Source organism: Drosophila mauritiana, chromosome 3L, assembly GCF_004382145.1.
Source record: "Drosophila mauritiana strain mau12 chromosome 3L, ASM438214v1, whole genome shotgun sequence".
NCBI lineage: Eukaryota > Metazoa > Arthropoda > Insecta > Diptera > Drosophilidae > Drosophila > Drosophila mauritiana.
Genome location: NC_046669.1, coordinates 16337613 through 16351914, shown reverse-complemented (window position 1 = coordinate 16351914; position 14302 = coordinate 16337613). Strand labels below are relative to the sequence as shown.

The following is a 14302-nucleotide window of genomic DNA, read 5'->3' as shown; positions in this document are numbered from 1 at the left end:
AATCGATGTTTATAGCAACATGAATGAAAATATGAAAAACAAATTTAAAAAACAAACAGATATGACTACAAATTATTCCAATTTGTTGGTAGAATAATAAGATGTGAAAATTTAAATGAGAGCATTATTTATTATGTTAAACAATTCATTAATTATATTTTTCGCACACAGACTCAACTTTTATATAGATTCTTTTTTTATATGCTTGATATACGAAAAAAATGTGTTCAAACTAATATGTGGTTTGCACTAACAAATTTTGTTTAAATATATTTATTTTCAAGTAGTACTCGATAGTTTCACTCAGTTGTTCCATCACTAAAGCAACTCGATCTTGACCATCCCTAGCTTGAAATTTAGCGTCCTATTGCATGCAAGTCGAAATAGATAAAAAAAAATAACAAGAACATTCATGTTTACCAAGAGAAAAACTTGATTGTGGCCATATAGAAGTAAAACGGACAGCGGCAGTGTCGCAGAAGTCGAGAGCGCCGTGGATCCGGAAATATACTCATCGGACAGCAGGGAATCCGAACATTCTGCTGCGAGAAGGCGGAATTCAGACATCCTGTTGCAAGGAATGGATCCGGAAGCTTATGACGATGAGACCTCTACAAATGATAGCTTTACAGATGATGAGGCAATCGTCAATCCAGTTGAAGGTCATCAGCCGGCGGTTGAGATTGAGGTACAACGTGACGAGCCTGGTGAGAACGCGGAACCCGAGCAACCAACAGTTCCGCCTCCAATTCTGGTAGATCCTCCGCATTTGCCCAGTCCCCCGAGAAATTCCCGCCGCATCCAAGGTGAAGAGCAGGAGGTGATCTCATTGGAAACGCCATCACCGCCCAAGAAACGTAAACGTATCTCCGCTGCCGCTGATAAAAGCCTTAAAAAGTCGCCGGAGGGCAAAGCAATAGTTGTAGATGACGAGGACGATGGCCTGACCTGTCCCATTTGTCTTGATTCCTGGGAGATGAGTGGAGAGCATCGACTGGTCTCGCTGCGATGTGGTCACCTCTTTGGAGAAAGCTGCATTCGGCGATGGTTAAACGAAAGCCAACGCCAATCTTCTGTAAAGGTGTGCCCGCAGTGCAAGACGAAGGCCACATTTAGAGATATCCGTCATCTGTATGCGAAGCGCATTCAGATGCTGGACACGGATATTAAGGAGCAGCTGGAGGCGGAGCGTCGGCGTACCCATACTCTAACAACAGAGCTGGCTACCGCGAAGCTGGCTCACACACTAGCCAACGAGAAGCTGATTCTGCTGCAGAAGGACTACGCACGGCTTAAGGAGATGGTGAGGGCAGGTGGTGGGCGGGGAGCCTTCGGAGGCGATGCATCTGGCCAGAAGAGCATTCAACAACTGGCCACATACCGATTGTATATGGAGAAGAACTTCGAGATAACTCGAGAACCCGGGTGCCGTGTAATGCTCTATTCCGCCAAGCACTCCATGCTGGTGGCATCGCAAAAGAGTGCCCAAAACCTGTTTCCCGGCTACGGCGTACGCTTCATTGATCCTCCTACCTTCAAGCCCCTGCACTTCCTGCACACCTCGGCACTTCTAATCCGGGACATTGCATTTAGCGACTCACAGAACTTGCTCACTGTGGCCAGTCGAGAACAAAAGATCAAGATATTCGACATAAGAACACGGCTTTGCTCGTCTATGTTCACCGCTCATGACAAGATGCTGTGGTCCTGCGCCCTGGATCGCAACGAGCGCGAACACTTTCTATACGGCGGAGATCTGCGAGGTGGAGTTTATATCTACGATTTGCGGTTTCCCGAGAACATTCTCTGCGAGTTCCAAGCCGAAGGTGAGTACCATAAATGTGCAAACGTTAATACCCGCTTAAATCATTTACCTATTCCCTACAGTGAACTTAAGTCCTGTGATACACATAGCTCCTGTGCAACCAAACAAGATTTTTACTAGCGGTGGCTTTCTGGTCTGCCAACTGACGGCCCTTACATTCTACGAGTACGCTGCGGCCAGTGATACGGCTGTGCCCACTCGGCTAAATGTGGAGGGACCCTTTCTGTCCATGCAATACGATGCCGTGCAGGACACGGTGCTCATATCGGCCCGATCCAATCCGAATTACCCCCAGTCTCGCTTCATACTTGGTCGAATGGACAAGATTGACGGAACGCCGGTGCTAAAGGTCAAGGCCACCATATATGGATCGAAGGCCACACCGGTTATGACGCGACCGACCCAACTGGGCGTCGAGGATAATACCTTAGTGGTTGGCTATCTCCAGGACAATAAGCAGCTGATGATGCATGATGTGCGGCGGGAGGAGCGAGTGCAAACAATGCCGGTCAACGAGGTGGTCTACGACATCTGCCCGGTGGCTACCCAGGCCGGATCCTATTTGGCCGCCCTCACCGACAATAAGTGTCGAGTTTACAAAGTGAACAGTTCCATGCGATGATATATGTATGTCTGCATTGGTTTTCCGTGAAAATACCAAAAAAATTTCTTTTAGCTAATTAATTTCTGTGAAATATGTGACTACTGATATAAACGAGCTTTTAAGCTAAGTTATTAGTTATACATTTTTCATTATTTCCGTTTATTAAACATTTGTCAACCTTAAGGTTCGCGTACAAGATTAATCTGAACATAATTCTATATTGTGTACTCCATGTTCTTGTTTTTGATTCTTGATTTCAATTTTTGAATGCTCAAAGTCTGTTGTGGATAAGTCTTGTATAAAACAATAGAAAATGTTGGTTCGATTAATAATATACATATAAAGCTATACAAAAATGTGTTATCCATACAATATCCGATTTATATATGTAAATGCGTAATTATAGATACTCCTAAATGAAATGTGGAAATGAACGAATGTTTAAATAGATGTCTAAATTCATTCCTGACAGTCTCGAAATGTTTGCAACACTTCAAACTTTCGGAAAAGTCCTTCGATCTTAAACTTGCAACGAGTCTCGCATTTCCAAGCCCAAGTAAATGTTTATGAATTCGGTTTGATTCTCTCGAGTCTTGAGTTTTGTAAAATTCTATCAAAAAATGTTCGTCGTTGGTCGTTTTGCGGGTTTTTTTGTTTTTTTTTTTTTGGTAAATCAAAAACCTCTGTGGCATTTACTCCTATAAAGTTGTATATGGTTTGTAGTATAGTATATAGATTAGTGTGTTGGATAGTTGAAAGACGCAGATCTATACTTTTTAAGTATAATTTTGTATATTTTGTGATGTTTTATTTGTGTTTTTGCTGTTTGTGTCTGTGTGTTTTTGTGTTCGTTAATGTTAAGATTAGAGAATACGTACTCGTATGAATAAACGTATGGAGTCAGCATAACTTAAGACTTTCAACTTAAACTGTACGAGAACTAAATATCCGTTACACATATATTTATATATATATAAACATTAGATTAACTTATGATAAACTAAACACGAAACGAAGTCGGGAAGTATTAAGCTTTGATTGGGTACTCGGTTCGTATTAAATTTAAAGAAATCGAATATTACTTTAAAATCCAATACCTAAAGTATTTTTAAATTTTCGAAATTTCAATCGTACGATTTCTGCAAGATAACTTTAAGTTTAATAGAAACCGAAGGCGCAACCAAGCTGAATGAGATAATCGATCCCAGGCGGATCAAGACAGGTGCGAAAGTTTAGAAGCGAGGGCCTATCTTTTGGGATTTTGGTTTGCTTAATCGACGCGCGCATACCGCGGCACAATATCCTTGCTGATCCAGTAGTTGCAGGGCAAGTAGTCCTCTTCCGGCTGCGCATCCTGGCCAACATTGATGACCCGGCGGTTCTGGACAAACGACTGCACCGTGCCATGGGAAACATAGTAGTAGAATAGCTGCTGCATGGCCGAAACGAAGCGGCGCTGCTCTACGGTGTGCGGCTCATAGCGGCCGAGAATGGCCTGGACATCGGCGTCCACCGTGGCCAGCTGATCGGGTCCCTCGCCTTGGGTGACGACATAGAACGGCACACTGGGCTGCTGTCTCGCATTCGTCAGCAGCGGGCAAACGCTGCGAATGTCCGAAATGATGGAAACCAGCGACGCATAGCTGCTGGCATTGTACTTCTCGATAACCTCATCGGTGAGGCCCAATGCTCCAATCTGGGAGCTTTCCAGATAGGCACGCACCTCCTCTCGCGTCCAGTTCGCATGCAATTCGCGCAGTTTCTCGGTGTGCGCCTCATGCGCAGTGGCGCCCATAACCAGCACCGGCTTGTCGTTGGCCTGCTCGCGCTTCCAGGTATCCGAAGGATGCTCAAAGACCACATCTCCATCGAGAACCAACCATTCGTGACGGCTACCGCTGGCATTCGCCTCCTGCGGCTGCGGCAGATCCACGGGGAAGTGCAGCCAGGTGTCGGGAGTGGCAGCCCAAAGTCGCTCGCTGGATGCTTCACGCAGGCACTGGATATCAGCGCACTCGAGGGTGGCCATCAGCTGCTCGTTTTGTTTACCAGACTCACTCAATGGCTTTCCAGGCAGAATTGCTGATCCAGATGATGCCCAGGCCCTGGTGTACAGACCCTTCACCTTTTGTGAGTTAACTAGAAGAGTCACCAGAGTGGCTCCGGCCCGATGACCCAGCAGGGTGACGGATTGCGGGTCGCCGCCAAAATGTACGATGTTCAGCTTGATCCAGTTCAGCACGGCGATGATATCGGTGAGCGCATAGTTGCCCGAAGTTGGCGGATGTGCCTCCTTGGTCAGCGCGTCGAGGGCTAGGAAGCCGAAGACACCCAAACGGAAATTGGGACGCACAAAGATCACATCGTGCGATCGAGAATAGCGAGCCGATGGACGGAGAATACCCGGCGAAGGACCAGCCAAAGATTCCGCTCCGATCAGGACGACGACAGGCAAGGGGTTATTGTACCGCACATGGGGAGTAACCACGTCAAGGTATAGACAATCCTCGTCGCCAACGGTGGTGCCGTTGCCCAATCGCTGCGTGCACACCACACTGCTGTTATGGGTTTGCAGTGTATCATTCCAGCACATATTGATGTCATCAATCAGTTCAGCCGGCTTCCATCTCAGTCTGTCTACGGGTGGCTTCGCATATGGAATGCCACGGAAGGCAAAGGCTCCATCTTCCTTAACGCCCTCCACGGGTCCGCATCCCGTCACTGCCATTATGTAGCGTCCTTCCCGCAGCGGCGGCGAGGTCAAAGTCTCGTGGGTTAGTACGTAACCAATCACGCCCAACAGGAGCACAAATAGCAGGATGCCAAACACAATCAGGGCATCGTCCACGCTGCACTTGTAGCCACGCAGACGGGTTAGCAAGGAGACGGGTCGGTTTTGCTCCTCCTCCTCGGCGGCTAGTTTTTCCTCCGCCGCCAGCTTCTCGTCCTTCAGCTCGCCCTTCAGCTCCTCGGTACCGTTGGTCTTGACGGGAGCCCGATCCACTGTGTCTTGATCCTTAAGGGAATCATCGAGGGTCTCCATCGAGGCCAGACCGGCCTTGCCCAAGCCCAGCTCCACATCATCGTTGCTCTTCTTTTTCGGTATCATGTTGGCGATTGGCAGCTTGATGGCGTTCAAAAGTCCACGCTTTGGTGGTGCATCGGAGGCATCTTCAGCGGGCGTAGCTTCAGCTGTGGCTTCTGCAAAAATGGAAGCGAAATTTTTAGAGTTTGATTTAGGAAACTTATTTTTATTTAACTTACCAGACTTGGCATCAGCGTCACCGTTGACCAGCTGCTTCTTTTCCTTTTCGGCGGATGGCTTGCGGGCAAAGAAGCTGCGCAGGCGTTCTCCCAGTCCTGGGCGAGATTTCTGTTCGTCCTTGCCGGAACCGGTGGCGGCATCTCCATTGGCTTCCTTATCCTTATCCTCTTCCTTCTCCTTTTCGAGCAGCTCGCCCTCGGCACCATCACCATCTGCCTTCGGCTTGTTCTTCATGAAGAAACCGGGCAGTTTGAGACCTCCGATCGGGATCTTCTTAGGCTTGACCTCACGCTCCTCCTTGCTTATCTTTTTGTCATCGGCGCTGTCTGGCTTTGTGCCATTCTCGGCGGGAATATCGATAATCTCTTCTCCATTGCCTGATTTGGATTTCGCTAATTCAGCATCGTCGATTTTTTTCTCAGCCACTGGTGAGGATTTCTTGCCGACATTTGGAGAGGCTGGCTTGGAGGTCTGTGGACTGGGTGTCTTCTCCTTGGCGTCCTCTTTTTTGTCCAACATTTTGTCCGTTTCCTTGGGCTCCTCTAGCGCCTCTTGCTGGGCGGCTGTCGTCTCAGTGGGCGGGGTTTCCTTCTCCTCGAGTTCGCCCATATTGTCGATGAATCAAGATCGTTTAGAGAACTCTGCGAAAATTCTGTAAAAGTCAAAGAAAAATATTTGATTAGTTTATGTTCTAGATTGAATGTCCTCTCCAGGATAATATACCTTGACTTAGTTGAGCAAAAAAAAATAACTAAGTTACACTTTGGTTCTGGTTGCAAGTGACTTTTTTAGGGATCTGCGATCTAGGATCTATCACGATCGATGGCTGAAATGCTTCTAGCTGCCGATTCCAGCTGCACAGGATTTTTATACGATTCCGGCAGAAATTCCTTACCCAAAGGACAAGCAGCTGATCCTGGCAAATGGCAACGCCGGCTGCTCGCTCTCCTTTGTCCTTGCACAATTGCTTGAGGGTTTCCCTCGCCCTCTCCCTTTCTCTACCTGAATCCTGTAGCTTGGAATCCTACCTGGAAAATGTTGTCCCACTCAGGTAGGCCGCGGAAAATTCGCTCGTATTTCCCTCAACATATCCTGGCAACATGGCACTCTTTTCGGGGCGGGAAGACCGCAAATTTATTAAGCGAGCAGATCCAGCTGCGTACCCATCAGTTTTTGATCCGATCCCCGTACCAGATTTCTTCCTTCTTACACTTTTCTTTAGCGTCCTAACATTTCCCTGTTTGGTGGTACGTGCGCCTGGTCGCTTTTCACGCGTCCCACGTTCTCGGAAAACGCTCTTAATTAGCGAAAAACTATGAAAGCAACGTGAAAACATCCAAGGACATTTGACATGTCCTTTTGCATCATTATGCTAAAAACGCCGCTCGCAGCGGGATTGCAGTAGCAAATCACGTCCAGACTAATTGACCGCACCAGAAAGTGCGAGAAGTCATGAGAATTTTCTTTTTCAAAAACATCTTCCTGACTTTTTTAATGAGCCGCACATTAGATTGACATTAGCCAAAAGAGACGAAAAAATTGTGATAATTTAAAAAACATTTGGGTTTATAGAGGGAAATGACTCCAGTTTAAGTCTCTTCTAAATGTATAATGAAATGTTTTCTAAATAATACATATTCCCGATTCTAAAATTGGAAAACCATAGACCATCTCATCATTTGCTTGTAATTAAAGATGAACTATATTTTTAGAGACCCTAAACATGATTGACTTGCATCGCTTATCACTCCAAGTAAAATGGGTTCAACTATTAATCTAATTTTTGTCCAGCTGACCCACTGAATGTACACAGCTCCATGTCATCCTCTATGACTGCACTGTCGTCTGTCTGCCCATTCAACTGATTCCCCATTATTTCCCCATCGGTGGTGGAGCATTACAAGTCCATTACTCGCACGCATGGAGGGAAAAACCAAAGCGCAAAGAGACGAACTAAAAGATATGGCAAAGGAAAAACGATGCCAAGTCGCGACCTCTGTCATGTAAATCAACCGAAATTCCATTAAAATGTGAACTTAAAGTTCAAATTGCGTTGCGTGCCATAATCTTGCAACATTATCAGTTCATTCCCGCGTTTCTACCGCTCTCATTCGATTTGGTCAACTGGAAGAGTGACACCGCCGAGGCAAGCACAAAATGAAAATGTGGAAAATCGAAAGCAACTCGACAATGTTGCGTATCGAAAGTGAAAAGAGAGTGTCACACACACACATGGGGTTCTAAAGAGTGGGGCTGAAACAATGCGACACGCATTACAATCCAATTGAATCGGATTTCAAAGTATTACCACGACTGGCGGAAAAGGGCGGAGATAAGTTGTCTGGCCAAAGTGTGGAAAAGTCATGGGGCCAGAGGCATATAAGCCTCCTTGTTGTTCTTGCCGCTGTCCATGGGCTATAACTATGCACTCGTACTATTCCTCCGCTCCACGGAAGCAGGTCAAAGTAATTACAGTTCACTGGAACTGGAGTATCTGGAGGCACTATCTCCAATGTGCATCTTTATAGCTCGCACTGAAAATCTTGACACGTCGATAAATCGTAGGGTTTGAATCGAGATCATTCTGGCAACAAATAATTAAATCTTTATTGTCTTACTTTTCATTACATTTCTTTATGATCAGCGCAAATAAAAAAAATTAGTTTCGAGCAAATAGTGGTTTAGTTTTGAAGCGAAATTTCTTGAACTGCACTTTCGACGCCTTATCAATTAAAACCAAGATTTAAATGGCAAAAACTCCACTTTTATTCATTGTATAATATGGCAGACACATTTCTCATAGCGATCATTGTTAATTAGCTGAGAAATGTCTGCGGAAATGTCTATTCTTCGGCCAAGGGGGGTCAAGCAAACAAAGTTGACGCACCCAAAACGCAATGAAACGCGCTAAAAAGGGAAAATTGTTCCATGTCGCCAAGTCACGCAGTCCAACATATTTTCCGACCCATTCCATGATTCTTTGGGCCGCATATATGAGCGGTCTGTAATTGGTCTTGGCTCGTAAATTAAATCAAATTCGAAACTTGCGTTTGACATGCCATTCGACTTCCTTCTCATAGCCAACACCCCCCTACCCGCCGTTTCCTTTTTTATTATCCCTGAATTTTATTCTGTTCTCTGGCTTTTAGTTCTGCACATGGAAATTGCCGTTAAAAGATTAACAATTGACCACAACATGTTGGGGGATATGCCAGCCAAGTGAGGCACTGTACAGTGGAACAAGATCAGGAGAAAACTTTTATATAATATAATAGTAACTTTAACTGATTTAACAAAAGATGGATAGTTCAATATGATCTATATTTGATTTTAAAAAATGCTTAACTTAACTTATAAAAATAACATTATTTTTTGATTCGAATATTATATGATATATATAAATATTATGCTTGCACTCAAGTCTCTCATATTTTCCACCACCGTTCTAAAAATCCCACTAGATTATCCTGCCGCATGAGCAACCAAAAAGTTGGCCCAACCACCGAAAACCCTCGTAGATATCCCAGCTTAAGCGCAACAAATAAATTCTGGTGAAATATCTCGTATCTCGTAACACGTCAAGAAACACTTTGAAATGCATAAAAACGCAATTGCTCTAGGCCATTTATTTTGCCCGAGGGAGTGAAAAGCAGGGAATACATTCAGAGTACTAAGTTGTAGTTGGGGGAGATAACCCCATGTCGGGAGTGGAAAAGCGACAACTGGCATAAAAGTTTCGGGCAAAAACTGCCGCTAAAGACGCAACCTGTGTCCATGTTGCTCAGTCTTTTTTTTAAATATTTATGGTACTTTTAGTATACAAGGGTATATTTCTTTAGTTTTTTATTTATGTTATGAAAACTTATGTCATTGCGAGCAAAAAGTTGGTTTTAAGTGCTATTTTTCGGCTTTAGTTTTTATCAAGAAATAATTTTTTGTTTCGATATTGTGATAATTTCGATTGGTATCCCTTTTATATATTTATATACCAACAATCTTTGCTTAACTGGATTGCTCGATATCAAATAGTCGCAACACTCAACTACATATAGCTTTTTACTGTTTTTTTTTATTCGCCCAACTGCAGCGAAGCATGAAACGAAAACAGTGCGAAGGAAATGACAAAAGGAGGGTGATGAATAAAGGGGAAAGAGGCATGGAGAGGGGGGAAAACAGTAGTTGGGGGAGGAGTGTGGGAGGGTTAACCGATCTGCGTCCTGTTATTATTATTTATTACGTTTCCTGCTGGCTTCCTACCTCTTCCCCTCTCTTTCGCACACTGGCTTTGACTTGCGGCCGGAAAAAATGCTGCCTCCTACCGCCAGATGGCGTCTTAGCCATTTATCGTGTGCGTGTGAACGGGCAGTAAAGAGTGCGAGCGAGATGACAGAAGGTGGATAACAAAAAAAAAAAAATGAAAAAAGGACATTCTATTTTGACATGCACTTTCAGTGTTTTTGTGTGCGGGTGCTGTTTATGCTCAATTAAACAGGATATTCCAACAATTTCAAAACACTCCATAGCCCGGCCATTCAGATCTACTGATAAGAAACGCTTAAGCTTGTTTATAATTATATGTGCGAGGAAATTTGTCTAGACAGTCAAAACAACAAATAGACTCAACAGCAATGCAATTTTAGGAAGGATACACACGAAAAAACGTAACATTATTCGGTTTTAATATACAATTGCAATAACATGATACTTGATAAATACCACAGACATTTGTAACTATAAGAACTTTAAGCCCCTGAATCTCCTACGTTTTTCAGTGCACTCGTTTCCCTACTTGGAGCACCTGCAATCAGCGTTTTAGATTCAATAACCTCAGGCATAATAATCTTTCAATTTGCGCCTCCAATTTCCACGTCGGAAAAGAGGCAGACATCGAGGGAAATCGCAAACTTCTAACGAAGTCAATTTGTCATCCGGACGCCATGCTAATGGACTTCTGGTGGGGATTGGGTCTCCTCCTCCTTCTGCTTACAACATGCCCTCTGGTCATTTTAAAATTAACTTTAAATATTCTGATCTAACGATTTATCATGCCGTGTTGTAGATTTTTGTTCAAGTTACTTAATTTCATGGCAATTTATTGAAGTTGGCCAAGTGGGAGAATGGAAAATGATGAGCCACATATTCGCCAGGCAATCAAAAGCAGGGTGATTAATGATCAGAGCCGACACGTGTTCAAAGAACAATGCGGAAGGGGTCGGAAAGATGAAGGGGGAGTGAAGTTCACTGGAGCATGAGAAACACTTAGAAAAAATAAAGAAAAAACATAGGTAAGATGGCAAGCAACATCGCACGTTGCAACAAATGTTGAAAATCTTTAAAAATATACGAACTTGTTTGTTAAGAACTACTTGAGGACCTACTATAATAATTCATAAGAAATATAAGACTGAATTTATTTCCAGTACAAAAGGGGCAGAAACCAGAAACCGCAAGACTCAAAGGTCTATGCACGTGCGATGCGGATTCACAGTCGTCTCCCCTCATTTTATTTTGATGGATAATAATCTCCTGGGGCAGGTAGAGAGCGGAAATTGGTGAAGGGGCACAGAGTCCCACAAACCTCAAAGGATCAGCGGAAGGCGCCTAGTTCCAGGACAAGGGGATTGGCGCAAAAAACAAAAATGGAATAAATGGAGTTTGGAGTGGGAAGAGCAAACAAAATCGGAACGAGATTTCCACTTCAAACAGGCCATTTTTATGAATTTGTAATTACTCTCGAGGGGCAAACAACTCTTGAAGATACGGATAGGATAGCGCTGAGTTGCGTTGGTTTGTTCAATGTTTGTTCATACCCCGTACTCTTGGGTTTGATGAGGTACACTTCATACACATCTTATATTTCAAGAATATTTGTTGAAGAATGTTATAACATTAACTGAGTGCATTGAACCACTAAGTTCCTGGTACATTTAACCAGTATTGTTCGCAGTTAGTTCTTTTTTAAAGGAAGTACTGGGTATCTGTTAAGTCTGTTAGTATGGTGACACTGCTTTCCTCACAACTCATGGCTGTCCTTCCACTATATCATTCCATTTTATTGCACAATATTTTCTAGCACGACGTTGCCTTTTTCAGGCAGATAGATAAGCGAAGATTTCCTCCGCGATAAGAACCCTGAGAATTCCTTGAAGCCAGACTCCTTGCAGGGCCATTGGAATTGTCAACAACAAATATTTATGATTTGCGCTGGGGTTTCGTGTAACCCTCATTAGTCAATTGTCAGCAGCAGCTCTTGAGGGGATTCGAGTTTTGGGATCGTATCGCAGCACTTGACTCTCAAGTTCTTATTGCTGATGGATTTACAATTTCCTAAATGAAAACTCCATTTTTGTTTAAACTGTTTGACCATGAACTCCAGATGTAAATAGCCGAGTTGTTTATCATTGAGAGCGAGAAAAAGTGTTGAAAATCGTGCTTGGTATTCTTGTAGCATTTGCCTTGTTGTGTTTTTCCTTAATTGTTGTTTACTTTTCGAGAGGAAAGCAGACAACTTTAAAATTGAATTGTAAAGACGAAAACTTTTGATTACACACATTTTGGGGTAAATTGGGAAAATGAGATACTGAGGCACACACATCAACATCATCATGGCTGTCGGCTCTTGTCTTTTGAAAACTTGGCAAAACAATGAGGGAAGTTGGAGCGAAAAGTCAGGCGGTGGGGGGAGTTGCCTCCATAAATCTCTTTCCGAATGCAAATGTTGCGTCAGCGTGGCATCTTCACGTTTTCCTACCCCATTTTGTGTGCCTCTGTTTGGCTTTGTTGATGCTTTCCTCACTTTTTAGTTGCCCGATTCCCCGGAAGTCTTTTTTTTCCTTTTTCTGGAGCGAATCGAAGAGCAGCAGCTGCCAACTCGAACTTTCTCTGAAGATCCCGGGAATTCGTGATCATTTCCATGCGCCTATTAATTCATCATTGAATTATTGCCCTTTTTCCCGGTATCCCTTCAACAATTTCCATTGCATTTGTTTACGGAATGACTATTTGGGGATTTATTCAAGCCGGCGTCTGACTGTGCATACAAATGATACGAAAGGGTCGCGCTATTTTTGGGGCAACTCCATCCAGAAAACTCAGCATGTTGATGGATTGAAATATCTGAGGATTAGCACACATTATGTTTATGAAATGTTCAAAAGGATTTGTCAGGGCCGTGATTTATGTCAAATGGTTATGTTTTTCATACGGCGCAGCGACACAAGCCATTAGAAAGGATGGAAAATGGGATTTATGGATGGAAAGAGCTGTCTGATCATTGACACGAGCCATTAGACCTCAAGACGCGTAAGATGATGATGACGATGACGATGGGTGGGTGTGCTTCGTTACGAAGGGATTATATCAATGAATCGTGAAGCCCCATTAATCTTATTAGGAGCTTGGAATGAAATGTTTTTCGAGACGCCATTTAAATTGTTTTGGTAAGATGTTTGCTCGGTAATTATGGATTGTGGGGGATTAGAAATTAATTTAGAGCCGTCAAGAGCGGACACCGACATATTTCAATAGGTTTTAAATTAAAACCTTATATCTTTTATCTTCTACTTTTCACAAATATTTTATAATTATAACTCCGAAATTGTTAGCTTTCAATTGCTTAATAAACTGAAGTGGGCCACAAAACCCCGTCTGATAGTTATGTCCTTTTTGGCCAAAATCTTTAAATGTTGTATAAAACTAATCAAATTTATTCAATCTATAAATCTTTCAAGTTCGATGTGTAACAGCAGCTTTAATAAAATTAGCTTGTTAAATCAATTAACTTGTTAAATTATTAATGTTGGCACATAGATTTGGCTTCATTTACAATTCATTGATTTGTTTTCAACTGCTCTTCCTCTTCTTCAAATCTCCGAGGTCCTTCGCACGAATTTGTACTCTTACCTTTTTCAATTCTTGCAAACACTGTGTAAAATGTGTGTTGCTTTTTTCGAACTTGTTGAAATGCGGCAATTGGGAATAATCCTTTGGTCCTTGAAAACAGCGGGTGGCGTAAATGAACCCGATGTCCTTCCTGCAGGACACTTAGGTGTGTATAACAAACGCACAGATTTTTTGATTTGTTGCGGTTTTTTCTTTTCTCCGCTCCTTCGGCACAGAGCAAAACAAAATGCACAATAGTAGTTGCGGTGTTTTTGTTAGATGTGTGTAAATATATTTCTTGCACTTAATACGATATACGATGCACAATAGGAATATAAAAATGTATTCCTTGTTTGCGCCGAATTTGATTTTGTTTTCTTTTGGTCGCGTCTGTGCGGCGAGAGTGTGTGTGTGTGTGCGATGCGAAAACAAGCACAACCGGAGCGAAGGAAAACGCGTGCGGCTTCCAAAACAGAACAAAACTGACTGACGCCGTTTCGATTTCATGCAATTCATGCGGCTTCGAAACGGTTAACAGAGCCTTAACAGCAACTGTTAATGTTAATTTTCTTGGATTTGCTTTTATTCGGGGAACTGGAAGTGGAACGTGTTTTCGGAGAGAACATGTTTGTCTCTTGAAATGAAACATAATTCAAGATGTTACTTTTAAGTTTCTAATTGTATACAAATTATTTCAAGCAACAGTGTCTAGCATTGGAAACACCTA

The 14302-nt window shown here is 43.2% G+C and overlaps 2 protein-coding genes across 3 annotated transcripts; one reads left to right on the top strand and one right to left on the bottom strand.

Moving 5' to 3' along the window:
• The first annotated feature begins 334 nt into the window (after positions 1 to 334).
• LOC117139189 (E3 ubiquitin-protein ligase RFWD3) lies at positions 335 to 3195 on the top strand. Its single transcript, XM_033301358.1, has 2 exons — positions 335 to 1826; positions 1888 to 3195. Exons 1-2 carry the CDS (start codon positions 581 to 583, stop codon positions 2445 to 2447), a joined length of 1806 nt encoding a protein of 601 aa, XP_033157249.1. The 5' UTR covers positions 335 to 580; the 3' UTR covers positions 2448 to 3195.
• Positions 3067 to 14057, bottom strand: LOC117139188 (neurotactin). Of its 2 annotated transcripts, none has more exons than XM_033301356.1 (3): positions 13597 to 14057; positions 5694 to 6346; positions 3067 to 5630 (listed from the first exon to the last, which is right to left on the bottom strand). In XM_033301356.1, exons 2-3 carry the CDS (start codon positions 6301 to 6303, stop codon positions 3700 to 3702), a joined length of 2541 nt encoding a protein of 846 aa, XP_033157247.1. In that variant the 5' UTR covers positions 6304 to 6346; positions 13597 to 14057; the 3' UTR covers positions 3067 to 3699. The 2 variants fall into 2 exon arrangements, with proteins under 2 accessions (XP_033157247.1, XP_033157248.1); XM_033301357.1 differs by lacking the exon at positions 13597 to 14057 and adding an exon at positions 6418 to 6536.
• Between the last annotated feature and the right edge of the window lie 245 nt (positions 14058 to 14302).

Bases quoted from the DNA above. Each gene is read 5' to 3' on its own strand.
- LOC117139189 (XM_033301358.1), top strand. From the start codon at position 581: ATGGATCCGGAAGCTTATGACGATGAGACCTCTACAAATGATAGCTTT. The intron at 1,827-1,887 runs GTGAGTACCATA...TATTCCCTACAG, and splicing joins CTGCGAGTTCCAAGCCGAAG to TGAACTTAAGTCCTGTGATA.
- LOC117139188 (XM_033301356.1), bottom strand. From the start codon at position 6,303: ATGGGCGAACTCGAGGAGAAGGAAACCCCGCCCACTGAGACGACAGCC. The intron at 5,631-5,693 runs GTAAGTTAAATA...CCATTTTTGCAG, and splicing joins TGACGCTGATGCCAAGTCTG to AAGCCACAGCTGAAGCTACG.